The 14057-nt window shown below is 43.4% G+C and overlaps 1 protein-coding gene across 1 annotated transcript in view; it reads right to left on the reverse strand.

Annotated features, from left to right (window-relative positions):
• Prp4k (Pre-mRNA processing factor 4 kinase) overlaps positions 1-14057 on the reverse strand; it is a 95253-nt gene that overhangs the window by 21089 nt on the left and 60107 nt on the right. The window contains exons 14-15 of the mRNA XM_080283824.1: positions 7918-8032; positions 5583-5689 (exon numbers count right to left, since the gene is read on the reverse strand). Of these exons, the coding sequence (XP_080139950.1) occupies positions 5583-5689; positions 7918-8032 (222 nt within the window). The remainder of the gene's footprint in view (positions 1-5582; positions 5690-7917; positions 8033-14057) is intronic.

Genomic DNA, 14057 nt, shown 5'->3' on the forward strand with positions numbered 1-14057 from the left:
AGAAGGAACCAAAGGCCATGAGCCTGCAGTAACAGTTCCCTCCAAGAGGAAAACATAATACAATAGAGAGCCAAATTCAAGATCCAATCATTTTGAGACGCCTGGACACACTGCGTTTGAAAGACTAGAGATCATAGGCAGCAGGAAATACAGACAGAGGGAGACAGTTCCAGAGCTGACCTGTTGCATAAATGAAAGACTGAGAGTAACGGTTAACTCTTGCATTAGAGAGTTGGACAGAAAAGGGATGAGAGTTTGCTGCCAGATGGGTGCTACGCGCCCGTCGTAGAGGTGGAGGAATGCAAGCAGACAGTTCAGACGAGCAGTGACTATTAAAGTAGCGATAGAAAAGAGATAAAGATGCAACAGTGTGGCGAAGAGACAGAGGTTGAAGGGAGTCAGTAAGAGGAGGAGAGTTAATGAGACGAAAAGCCTTTGACTCCACCCTATTGAGAAGAGCTGTATGTGGGGAGCCTCCCCACACATGAGAGTCGTACTCCACACAGGGGCGGATAAAACCCCTGTATAGAGTCAACAATTGTGCAGGGGTAAAGAAAGAGCGGAGTCGGCTTAGCACACCCAATCTCTTGGAAGCAGATTTTACAAGAGATGTAATATGATCTTTCCAAGATAAGTCCCGAGTAAATGAAACCCGAAGCATGTTCAAGGATGATGCAGGATTAAGCTGAATATTATTAAACATTAGCGGGTATACCTGTGGAAGATTTTGTCGGGTTGATAGGTGTAAGAACTGAGTCTTAGATGCATTAAAAACAATCATATTATTTTTATCCCAGTCAGAGATACGAGCCAAGTCAGACATTAGGTGTGCCATAGCCTCATCCCTTGTTTGTTGAAGTAACTGTTGAGATGGGCGTTGCGGGAACCGAATGGAAAGGTGAAGGGTGGAGTCATCAGCGTATGAGTGGATAGGGTTAGATGTACAGCTTAGAAGATCATTGATGAATAAAAGGAAGAGAGTTGGTGATAGGACAGAGCCCTGAGGAACACCACTGTTGATAGATCTAGGAGAAGAACGATGGCCATCTACAACAGCGGCTATAGAACGACCAGAAAGGAAGCTAGCGATGAAGGCACAGATAGAAGGATAGAAACTGTAGGAGGGCAGTTTGGAAATTAAAGATTTATGCCAGACTCAATCGAAAGCCTTTGAGATGTCAAGTGCAATGGCAAAGCTTTCGCCAAAGTCCCGAAAGGAGGATGACCAGGAGTCTGAAAGGTAGGTGAGAAGATCGCCAGTGGAGCGTCCCTAACGGAACCCGTACTGACGATCGGAAAGAAGGTTGTGATAGGAAAGATGCCTTAAAATTTTTCTATTGAGAATTGACTCGAAAACTTTTGAAATACATGACGTTAAAGCAATTGGACGATAGTTGGAGGGTTGGGAGTGGTCACCCTTCTTTGGGACTGGCTGAATGAGAGCAAACTTCCAGCAAGAAGGAAAGGTACAAGTTGACAGACAAAGGCGAAAGAGTTTGCCTAGGCAGGGTGTAAGCACAGAAGCACAGTTCTTGAGAACAACAGGAGGGACCCCATCAGGCCCATATGCCTTGTTAGTACTGAGGCCAGTGATAGCAGAAAATACATCAACTGAAGAAATTTTAATGTCAGCCATGAGGAAGTCAGAGGGGGGAAGTGATGGAGGAACAGCACCGGAATCGTCTAAGGTGGAATTGGAGGAGAAAGTCTGTGCAAAGAGATCTGCTTTATCAGTAGAAGAAATAGCTACAGAACCATCAGAGTAGAAAAAGAGGAGGGAAGGATGATGAGGTAAAGTTGTTAGAAAGATTTTTGGCAAGGTGCCAGAAGGACCGGGAAGAATTTGAGTTTGAGAGTTGAGAGCATTTAGTATGGATGAAATCATTTTTAGTAGAGCGAAGAACAGACTTAGCACGATTCCGGACAGAAACGTAAAGATGATGTGATTCAAGGGTGGGTTGGCTCCGGTACCTTTTGTAGGCCCTCTCCTTGTTGCGGACAGCATTAGAAAAAGCGTGATTAAACCAAGGCTTTCTTGCATTAGTCAAAGGATATGAGAAAGGAATGTATGCTTCCATGCCCGAGAGAATAACCTCCGTAATGCGCAAGGCACACTCAGATGGCTCACGGCCATGGAAGCAATAATCATTCCAGGGAAAATCAAAGAAGTACTGCCTGAGGGCCTCCCAGTCCGCGGCTCCAAAATGCCACAGACGACGTTTCCCTGGAGGGTCCACAGGCCATACTGGAATGATAGGACAGGTTAAGGTAATAAGGTTGTGATCGGAGGAGCCCAACGGAGAGAAAAGATTAACAGAGTAAGCAGAAGGATTAGTTGTAAGGAAGAGGTCAGGTATGTTGGAGCTCTCACCAAGGCGGTCAGGGATACGGGTAGGGTGCTGTACAAGCTGCTCTAGGTCATTAAGGATAGAAAAGATGTAGGCTTGTTCACCAGGTGGACCCGTGAAAGGAGAGGAGAGCCAAAGGTGGTGGTGAACATTGAAATCTCCTAGAATGGAGATTTCAGAGAAAGGAGAAATGGATAGAATCTGTTCCATCGTAGAAGTAAGATAGTCAAAGAATCTTTGATAGTCAGTAGAATTAGGGGACAAGTAAACCGCACAGATATATTTAGTCAGAGAATGACAGGAAAGCCGAAGCCAGAGTGTAGAGAATTCAGAAGAATCGAGTTCAGGAACACGAGAGCAAGATAAGTCGTTGCGTATATATACACAACAGCCACCTTTGGCTTTGAAATGAGTATAGAGAAAGTAGGAGGATACAGAAAAGGGTTTGCTGTCAGTTGCCTCAGAAAGCTGAGTCTCCGTTAGAAAAAGAAGGTGAGGTTTAGAGGAGGAGAGGTGGTGCTCAACAGAGCGAAAGTTAGAGGAAAGGCCGTGAATGTTGCAGAAATGAAGAAGAAGAGGGTCAGACAGTGGCTCGAGGCATCTCGAGTCATCACCGGGAGAGGGGCGGATGGTGGGGGCATTTATGGTCCCCCCCCCTGCGGACTCCGAGGCTTGGTAAAGAGACGCCTACTGAAATGAACCACACAATCATTCATACATCACTGAAGTCCCTGCAATTCAGGCTCCACAAACCATTTTTTTTAAATGCGAAGATGTGTAATGGATGCAAGAGCTTATAGAGGTTGGGGGAGTGGACTTTCTGACCACTACTTGGTGGTGGCCAAAATTAGGATTCAAGTAAGATGGAGGAATGGAAGAAGGGAAAGACGAGAGGAAGGAGTAGTTGCAAGGAGAGTGGAAAGGTTACAAGAGGATGAGAAAAAGGCAGAGTATAAGAGAGAAGTGGAGGAACGATTGGGCAAATACGAATTGAAGCAGATGGGACACGTGGAAGGTGTGTGTAGGATATTTACAGAAGAAATATGTGCAGCATGTGATGTGGTGTGTGGAAGGAAGAGAAGACGGAGGGGGATGCAAGGAACAGCGTGGTGGACTGAAGAGGCGAGACAGGCTGTGGCACAAAAGAAGAAAGCATACAATGAATGGATGAGAAATAGGGGCGTGGAAGAAGTTGAGAGGCGGAAGAGAGAGTTACATGCAGAAAGAGAGAGAGAGGTGAAAAGATTAGTAAGAGAGAGTAAGAAGAGAGTGGATGAGGAATTTGGAAGGAATTTGAGTATAAAGTGGAGGGACTGTAAGAAAATGTTCTGGAGAGAGGTGAAAAGAGTAAGACAGGGTGGAAGTGAAGTTAGCAGGGGAGTGAAAGATAAAAATGGTAGATTACTAGTGGAGAAGGGAGAAAAAGTGAGCAGATGGAGAGAACACTTTAAGGAATTGTTGAACATAGAGGATGGAAGTAATGCAAGTATAAGTGGCTGGGGAATGGCTGGGAGAAGGAGGGAGGTGAGAAGACAGGAAGAAATCAGTAGGATAGAAGTTGTGGAAGCAATGAAGAAAGTTAAAGCGGGGAAATCCCCAGGAATTGATGGAGTGTGTGGTGAAATGTTGAAGCATGGGGGAGAGACAGTAGTAGAATGGATGTGGAAGATGTGCAGATTGGCCTGGGAGGAAGGTAGAGTCCCAGAGGATTGGAAGTCAGGTATAATTATTCCCTTGTACAAAGGAAAAGGGGAAAAAGAAGTGTGTGGTAATCATAGGAGCATTTGTCTTCTTAGTATAATAGGAAAAGTGTATGGTAGGATACTTATTGACAGAGTTAGAGAAAGAACAGAGAAATTAGTTGGAGAAGAACAGGGAGGTTTTAGGAAGGGAAGAGGTTGTGTAGATCAGATATTCATTCTTAGATCTTTAGTGGAAAAGTTTCTAGAGAAGGGGAAAGAAATTGTATGCGGCTTTCATGGATTTGGAGAAAGCATATGACAGGGTGGATAGACAAGGATTGTGGAAAGTGTTAAGAATATATGGAGTAGATGGGAAATTGTTGAATGCTGTGAAGAGTATGTACGATGGTGCGAAGGCTGCAGTGCGTGTGGATGGTGAACTAAGTGAATTTTTCTCTTTGAAAGTTGGGTTGAAACAGGGATGTGTCATGTCTCCATGGTATTTCAATCTGTACATGGATGGGGTAATAAAAGAGGTACAAGGTAGGGTAGTGGATGTTGGAGTGGCCCTGGTGAGAGAGGATAGTGTCTGGAAACTCCCTGTACTGTTGTTTGCAGATGATACTGTGTTGTTGAGTGAAGACGAAGGGGAGCTGCAAGGCTTGGTGGATGAGTTTGGGAGAGTGTGTAAGAAATGGAATCTAAAGGTGAATGTAGGGAAGAGTAAAATGATGGTCTTTGAGAGAGGTGAAGTCAGTGAATGTACAGCGAGTTTGGATGGTGAGGAATTGGAAAATGTGAGTATGTTTAAGTACTTGGGTAGTGTGATGAGTAAGGATGGAGGTTTGGACAGTGAAGTGCTTGAAAGGGTACAGCAGGGAAGAAAGGTTGCTGGTTCTTTGAAAGCAGTGATAAGAAACAGGGAAGTGAGCATGGAAGTGACAAAGTTACTACATGACAGTTTTGTGATACCAACTCTAACGTACAGAAGTGAAGCTTGGACATTGTTGGAAGGACACAAGTCAAGAGTGAGAGCAGTGGAAATGAGTTATTCAAGAGGAGCCTGTGGAGTCATAAGGAGAGACAGGCTGACGAATGAGGATATAAAGAAGCGTTGTGGTGTGGTTGTGGATGTGATAGGAAGCGTTATGAGGAACACACTGAGGTGGTTTGGCCATGTGGAGAGGATGGAGGGTGAAAGACTGACGAAGAGAGTGTATGTGAGTGAGGTGGAGGGGGGAAGAGGGAGGGGGAGGCCGAGGATGAGATGGAGGGATGGGGTGGAGAGGTATATGAGAGAGGGGGGTGTGAGTTGGGAGCAGGGCAGTGAAATGGCGGGGGACAGGGCGACTTGGAGGCGGTTTGTTTGTGGCCACCCCAAACGGGATTGAGGCGTCTAGCAATAGATAGATAGATAGATTTCACATTCATCTTCCAGATACAGGATGCACTGATAAGACAGGCATAGCTCACCCAACTTTAAATAATTCGGGGGAAAAAAAAAAAAAACACAACGGTAAAAGATGAGGAAGATGTAACACTGTCCTCTTACCTGATTATTGGTCTTGCCTGGGAACATTATCTTGCCTGTGTAAAGTTCATAAATGGTGCAAGCAGCAGACCACAGATCTATTCCAAAGTCATATGTCATTCCCAGAACTGTGAAAATATAAACCATAATTTATAAAAAGTAGAAAAAATAGTATTTCAGTTGTGGAAAACAGGGTATTGCAAATTCAAAGACCCACTTTTCATTCACGGTATGTGAACCTGGAGGAATCTTAAGGAAAAGGCTGTCAGCCATCTTATACCACCACCTACATACAGCAGAACAGCATTAAACTTATAGCAGGAATCGTGACAAACTCGGAGATCTAAGAACAGGATGCATTACTGTATATCTTGTATGCAACTAAATGCCTCATAAGACACAGTGACCTTCCCCTGAGACACTGTCTTGTTCACTCATCCAAAGTGAGCACTCTATGACACTTTACATATTTACTCCCAAGTATAGCAAGAGCCAACTCGTACTGGTGGTGTGCTTTCATCATCATAACTTCTTGTTTCCACTTTTAAACTTTTCTGTTTTCACTGTATTCCTCAGAAGTCCTTGTCTGCTGCCTTGCTACTAAGTTTGAATAAAGTCTGGAGCATCCTGTTTCATTCACTATATATACAGTATACTGTATATATATATATATATATATATATATATATATACAGTAGAACCTCTCTCATTCGGACTATATGGGGGGAAGGGTTGTCCGAAGTAGCAGATTGTCCGGACCATCAGGGTAATCTTCAGTTCATACCAAACTCTATCTACATATGGTATGTTTGTTAATTATTAACATATGTGGCATATGTCAACCCTACGTAACTGCAAAAGATGAAAGGATACCGGTACTAAAATAACCAAACTAATCATGTACGATAGTTTTGTATTGCATAATTTACAGGTAAGGCCATGATAAGAAACTAGCCCATGTTTTAAATTGTAGTAAGTGACTAAGGCCCATGTAGGCAAAAAAAAAAAATTAATTAATTAACTGTAATATTTGGAATAAAAATAAAACTTATGTAGGCAGAAAATACATTGTCATCTTTGGCATATTGATACTGCCCGTATGGGCAAGAAGCTAATGTTTGATGTACAAGTAAAGCACATTTAAGTACAAAAAATAACCTACAGTAATCATTAAACACTGCAGAATATTCTGACCCATTTTTGTGTAAGCAAACTCCTCCTTTTAACACCTTTATTCATTGCAGAAGCTACACTTGCATTAAGGGGCATGGTAAGGAGGATTAACTTTTGAAATACAGCGTAAAAATATTAATGGTTGGTGAACTAGTTGATGGAACGAATGTTAGTGTGTGTTTAAACAGGTGCCCATATAGCGACCTAGTGTGATCCGAGACTAAACGAATGACAATCGCTTTCTGCGCCGATACTGAAAATGCCTTTAGAATTACTTTCAACATATTTTTGGAGCTTATTATTTTTAAATTTTGTCCGGATTAACAGAAATCCGGATTAAAGGGGTCCGGACTAAAGAGGTTCTACTGTATATATATATATATATACACACAAACAGGTAAATATTTTTACACAGGTTCTTTCATATGCAAATGTTCTATAATGTGATATGACACTATGACAAAAATGTCATTACAAATCATCTGTTTCTATATTTCAGGGGGGGGGGGGAATCCAAAAAGCTATAGAGTCATCCTTTAACATCTGCGGTTTTGAATATCCACAAATGGCTATAGAGAAAAAAGAAAAAAAAAAATCTCATTGAACTCTGCTGACACTAACATTATCCCAGGCACAGTTCATGGCCGTTTTAGTACGGTAATGGCTTTATCCAGCAAATGAAATATACTGTAACACTCTTCCTTCTGGAGAGTGCTGGGATGAGCACAGTAGTCAGAAGAGGCCATACAGAAGTACACTATTCATTATTTTTAACTTTTAGTGTTCTTGTATTAAATAAAGTAGTTGTTTAGTGTTCTTGTATTAAAGTGATTGTAAACATGCACACAGGGTTTTTCTTTAGTTATATAAGGAAATGGGGGGTCCAGAGGTGTTTTTAAGGGGGGGCAGCAGATATCTGGGGATTTTTAACATTCGCAGGTGTCTCTGTTACCTAACCCCCATGGATGTTAAGGGATGACTGTAGTATCTTGTATCTTTAGCAGTGCTTACTTTATGCAGTTTCCTGTTGTATAAAAACATGTTTATGTACATAGAATACTACAGACCTAAGCAAAAGAAAAGTAAACAGGAAAATACCACCACAAACTGAATTAAACTGAGAAATTCAATAGTCCTAAAGTAAAGCACTTTCTGTAACTCTCTCTCCACACCCAGTACTTACTAATTTCTGGAGCTCTGTAGAACCTGGCCACCAAATATGGAGTTATTTCATTCTCTGTCACTTTGGAAGCAGACCCAAAATCACACAGTTTCAGGACAAGTTTCTTCTCATTTACCTAAGGAACAGAGATATTACTTAAGCTTGAGTAATTTTTCTGTACAGCATGAATGATGTACAAAAATTTCACAGTAAGTTCCCTTCTTATCTGTGAACTAAACAGATTACTATCCATCATCATCATCCTGAACCTACAATCCTTAATATTTCACAGCTCCATCTAAAAGGCAAAAATCATCCACATTACATACTTTGTTTGATTTGTCATTCTCATAACACCTAATATCTTTGACAGCTGCATGTAAATAACAAAAATTTTCCAGTGGCTCTGATCCCTTTGCTCAAATATGGCTCTTTTATCAGGAACAAATCTCTGCTATTCAGAATGGACTAGAGTGAAAAATTCTGCATATGTTGCTAGGGACCTCCAAGGTTACTTGACCCCTAAAATAGTGTAGCCATTTTTTCAAAAGCTTCCATATGGTACACTGCATGACACAGCATTTTTTTTATTTCCAATTATTTTACATAACATCAAACAAATTCTCAAAAAACTATCGCGTAAAATTATTTTTTATCACAAACTGCGACACTGGCAATCGGCAGTGCGATCCCTGGACCTCCCAATGGACAGACTTATCTAAATCTAAGGGGATATTTTTCACTCCCATGCACAGCAACTTTCACTTAAGGAATGTTTGCCTCCTGGGCAGGAATCACTCTCTCAAACAAGCACATTAGCAAAGGAAGAGGGGACTATTCCAAAACATAATCATCTTAGCTAAGATGTAAGATATCACTATTCTGAAACACTTGGAACCTGTACCATATATCACACAGTTTGAGTAACAAGGAACTTTTTCAGGGACTATCCCTTTCCATCAGAAGCTAGTATTAGTCTGGCTGCCAAGCGTAGGGCTAGAAGAGAGGTATACAGGGCAAAGTCTGAGTCACAGAGACAATTACTTGATAACCTAAATCATGGGGAAAGGAAAAATATATTTAGGGTGGCAGGTCAAGTGAAGAGGGATAATCGAGATATTATAGGTGAGCAGTGTGTGAAGAATGATGAAGGAAGGGAAGTGGTGAACAGTGAGGATATTAAAGATGCATGGAGAGAGCATTATAACCGGTTGTTGAATGAGGAGTTTGACTGGGACAGGGAAGGTTTGGAGCCAGCAGATCCAGTGTCTGGCCCTTGGCCTTTGATTGATACTGCTACTGTGAGTGAGGCAATAGGCAGGATGAGGGTGGGGAAGGCAGCAGGTGTGTCTGGGTTGACTGCCGAAATGTTGAAGGCCTCAGGCAATATAGGGGTGAGTTAAGTCACTGACCTGATAAATAAGATTATTTATAAGTGTGTTGTCCCAGATGATTGGCTGAAGAGTGTAATTGTAAATGTGTATAAAGGGAAGGGTGATGCCCTGGAAAGAGGAAATTATAGGGGTATAAAGCTTTTAGATCAGATAATGAAGGTAATGGAGAGAGTATTAGAAGGTATGATTAGAGAAAGAGTGAATATTGATGAGATGCAGTTTGGGTTCATGCCAGGTAGGGGGACCACTGATGCCATATTCATTGTTCGACAGCTTCAGGAAAAATATATTGGTAGGAGAAGGGATCTTTATTTTGTTTTTGTTGATTTGGAAAAGGCCTTTGACAGAGTCCCTAGAGAGCTGGTGAAGTGGGCAATGAGAAAGCTTGGCTTGGAGGAGTGGCTGGTTAGGGTGGTTATGGCCATGTATGTGGGTGCTCACACCCAGGTGAGAGTGAATGGAGATTTGAGTGATGAGTTTTCCATGAATGTTGGTGTGCATCAGGGGTCAGTCTTGAGTCCCATGTTGTTTATCATGGTACTTGAAGCCCTTTCACGTGACTTTAGAAACGGACTCCCGTGGGAGTTGTTGTATGTTGATGATTTGGTGTTGATTGCAGAGAATGAAAGGGAGGCGGAGGAAAGGTTTACCAAGTGGAGAGATGGTATGGGGCACAAGGTCTTAAGGGTAAATGCAGATAAAACAAAAGTGATGATATCTAGGGTTGGTGGTGGTACTGTCAAAGACGAGGGAGAGTGGCCATGTGCAGTTTGCCACAAGGACGTGGGAAGTAATTCCATCTTGTGCGGTGTGTGTGATAAATGGGTGCATAAGAGATGTAGTGGTATCAGAGGAAGACTGCGAGATAATGCTGATTTTATGTGTACGGCATGGCGGGGTGAGCAGGTGGAGATTGTCAGACGCGAAAGGATGGAACTTGCTGGTGAATCTCTTCAGTGTGTGGAAGAGTTTTGTTATTTGGGAGACATGTTGTGTGCTGGAGGTGGGGCTGGAGCTAGCTCTGTGGCTAGGGTGAGAAGTGGTTGGAAGAAGTTCAGGGAGCTCTTGCCTCTCCTGACATTGAGAGGGCTCTCCCTACGTGCTAAGGGGTCTTTGTATGCAGCATGTGTTAGGAGTGTAATGCTGTATGGCAGTGAGACCTGGGCAGTGAAGGAGGAAGATATTCGCTGGCTCAGACGTACAGAAATGACAATGATTAGGTGGATGTGCAGTGCGTCCCTGCGTTCAAGGCCTGGAGGGGCTGGGTTTACAATGGAAGAGTTGAGAGGTAGGATGGGACTGGTGTGTATTGGTGTTGTGATGAGGAGAGGTAGATTGAGGTGGTTTGGACATGTGGAGAGGATGGGGGATGATAATTGGGTGAGGAGGGTGAGAAGTGTTAATATTGGGGGTGGGGTTATGAGGGGTAGACCGAGAAAGACATGGGACGAGGTCATTAAGTGTGACCTTAGGGTTAAGGGACTGAACAGGGGGGCTGCAATGGATCGTGCAGCGTGGAGAGCCACCATTAGGTGACCAAGGCCGACACATGCAAGCATGTTGGAGCCTTTAAAAACGAAACGAAAACTAGAAGGTATTTAGTTGATTTTGTCAGTCATGGGTTACCCAAACAACGGTGGCTATCTTTTGGAATAACTGAGCTCTCTTACTCCGTGTGTCCTCAATCAAAGTCAGCTTTCACACATGGTATGCTGCCCTGAGGAACCCCCAGGAGCAGGTTTAGCACTCAGCAAAATATCTCTGGGTAAGCTCAACTGAAATGGCCAGTTTTCTGCAGTTCACTGGGTTTCGTTTCGTTTCATTTTTAAAGGCTCCAACATGCTTGCATGCATTGGCCTTGGTCACCTAATGGCGGATCTCCATGCTGCACGATCCATTGCTGCCTCCCTGTTCAGTCCCTTAACCCTAAGGTCACACTTAATGACCTCGTCCCATGTCTTTCTCGGTCTACCTCTCACAATCCCACCCTCAATATTAACACTTCTCACCTTCCTCACCCAATTATCATCCCCCATCCTCTCCACATGTCCAAACCATCTCAATCTACCTCTTCTCATCACAACATCAATACACTCCAGTCCCATCCTACCTCTCAACTCTTCCATCATAAACCCAGCCCCCCCAGACCTTGCACGCAGGGACGCACTACACATCCACCTAAGCATTGTCATTTCTGTAAGTCTGAGCCAGCGAATATCCTCCTCCTTTACTGCCCAGGTCTCACTACCATACAGTATTACACTCCTAACACATGCTACATATAAAGACCCCTTAGCATGTAGGGAGAGTCCTCTCAATGTCAGAAGAGGCAAGAGCTCCCTGAACTTCTTCCAACCACTTCTCACCCTAACCACAGAGCTAGCTCCAGCCCCACCTCCAGCACACATGTCTCTCAAATAACAAAACTCTTCCACACACTCAAGAGATTCACCAGCAAGTTCAATCCTTTCATGCCTGACAATCTCCACCCGCTCTCCCTGACACGCTGTATATATAAAATCAGCATTATCTTGCAGTATACCTCTGATACCACTACATCTCCTGTGCACCCATTTATCACAAACACCACACAAGATGGAATAACTTCCCACGCCTTTGTGGCAAACTGCACATGGCCACTCTCCCTCGTCTTTGACAGTATCGCCGCCAACCCTAGATATCATCACTTTTGTTTTATCTGCATTTACCCTTAAGACCTTGTGCCCCATACCATCTCTCCACTTCCTAACCCTTTCCTCTGCCTCCCTTTCATTCTCTGCAATCAACACCAAATCATCAGCATACAACATCTCCCACGGGAGTCTGTTTCTAAAGTCACATGAGTGGGCTTCAAGTACCATGATAAACAATATGGGACTCAAAAGTGACCCCTGATGCACACCAACATTCACGGAAAACTCATCACTCAAATCTCCATTTACTCTTACCTGGGTGTGAGCACCCACATACATGGCCATAACCACCCTAACCAGCCACTCCTCCAAGCCAAGCTTTTTCATTGCCCACTTCACCACCTCTCTAGGGACTCTGTCAAAAGCCTTTTCCAAATCAACAAAAACAAAATTCAGATCTCTTCTACCAATATATTTTTCCTAAAACTGTCGAACAATGAGCCTGGGATCACATGAACAAAAACACTCTATATTAAGGTGTGCACTTAACATACCTCAGGTAACCCTCTTACTGCCTCCATAATCATACTTGCTTCATACCAAAGCCTTCAGAGAGGTGGCCACTTTCTGTCCCTGTGCCACTTTCTTGCACATTTACTTTTCTATCATGGTACTACATCAAAGAACTTAATTCTTTCATCAGTTCATGTCTCTCTACACTTACCAGAACTTCACTATCTATCTATCTATCTATAGCCCGACGCCCTAATCCCGCAAAGGGTGGCCGCAGACAAAACGCCTCTAAGTCACTCTGTCACCCACCATTTGACTACCCTCCCTCCAACTCACCCCCCCCTCCCTCATATACCTCTCAACTCCATCCCTCCACCTCATCCTCGGTCTGCCCCTCCCTCTCCCTCCCTCCACCTCACCTACATACACCCTCTTAGTCAGTCTTTCATTCTCCATCCTCTCCACATGTCCAAACCACCTCAGTGTATTTCTCCTAATCTTTTCAACCACATCCACATCTACCCCACAACGTTCCTTCACTTCTTCATTCGTCAACCTGTCCCTCCATGTCACTCCACATGCTCCTCTCAAGTAACTCATTTCCACTGCTCTCACTCTTGACTTGTTCCCCTCTTGCAAGGTCCACGCCTCGCTTCCATACGTCAGGGTAGGGATCACAATACCATCATGCAGTGACTTCTTAACTTCCATACTCACCTCCCTATTTCTCATCACTGCTTTCAGTGTGCCAACAACCTTCCTTCCCTGCTGTACCCTTTCACGTACTTCATCCCCCAAAGTTCCATCCTTACTCATCACACTACCCAAGTACTTGAATGCACTCACATTCTCCATATCCTCACCATCCAACCTCACTGCACACTCTGTGACTTCATTCCTCTCAAACACCATAACTTTACTTTTGTTTACATTAACTTTCAGATTCCTCCTCCTACACACTGTCCCAAATTCATTCACCAAACCTTGCAACTCCAGTTCATCTTCACTCAACAATACTGTATCATCAGCAAACAGCAACACCGGAAGCTTCCAAATCTCACCCTCATTCATTAGGGCCACCCCCACATCCACTGCCCTACCTTGTACCTCCTTTACGACCCCATCCATATATATATATTAAACAGCCATGGAGACATTACACACCCCTGTTTCAGTCCCACATTGAGATCAAAGAACTCACTCAGCTCACCATCCACTCGCACTGTAGCCCTAGCTCCCTCGTACATACTCTTCACAGCACTCAACAATTTCCCCTCCACTCCATATATTCTTAATACCTTCCACATACCTTTCCTATCTATTCTGTCATAAGCTTTCTCCAAGTCCATGAAGGCAGCGTACACTTTCCTTCCCTTCTCTAGATACTTCTCCACTAAACATCTTAGAACAAATATCTGATCTACACACCCTTTTCCCTTCCTAAATCCCCCTTGTTCTTCTCCAACTAGCTCCTCTGTCATATGCCTAACCCTATCAGTGAGTATTCTACCATATATTTTACCAGTCACACTAAGAAGGCAAATACCCCTATGGTTACCACATACTTCTCTCTCCCCTTTTCCTTTGTACAGAGGAACAATTATACCTGATTTCCAGTCCT

The sequence above is a fragment of the Coenobita brevimanus genome, chromosome 98 (genome assembly GCF_032717465.1).
Source record: "Coenobita brevimanus isolate Jiangsu-jjx chromosome 98, ASM3271746v2, whole genome shotgun sequence".
In the NCBI taxonomy this organism is placed as follows: Eukaryota; Metazoa; Arthropoda; class Malacostraca; order Decapoda; family Coenobitidae; genus Coenobita; species Coenobita brevimanus.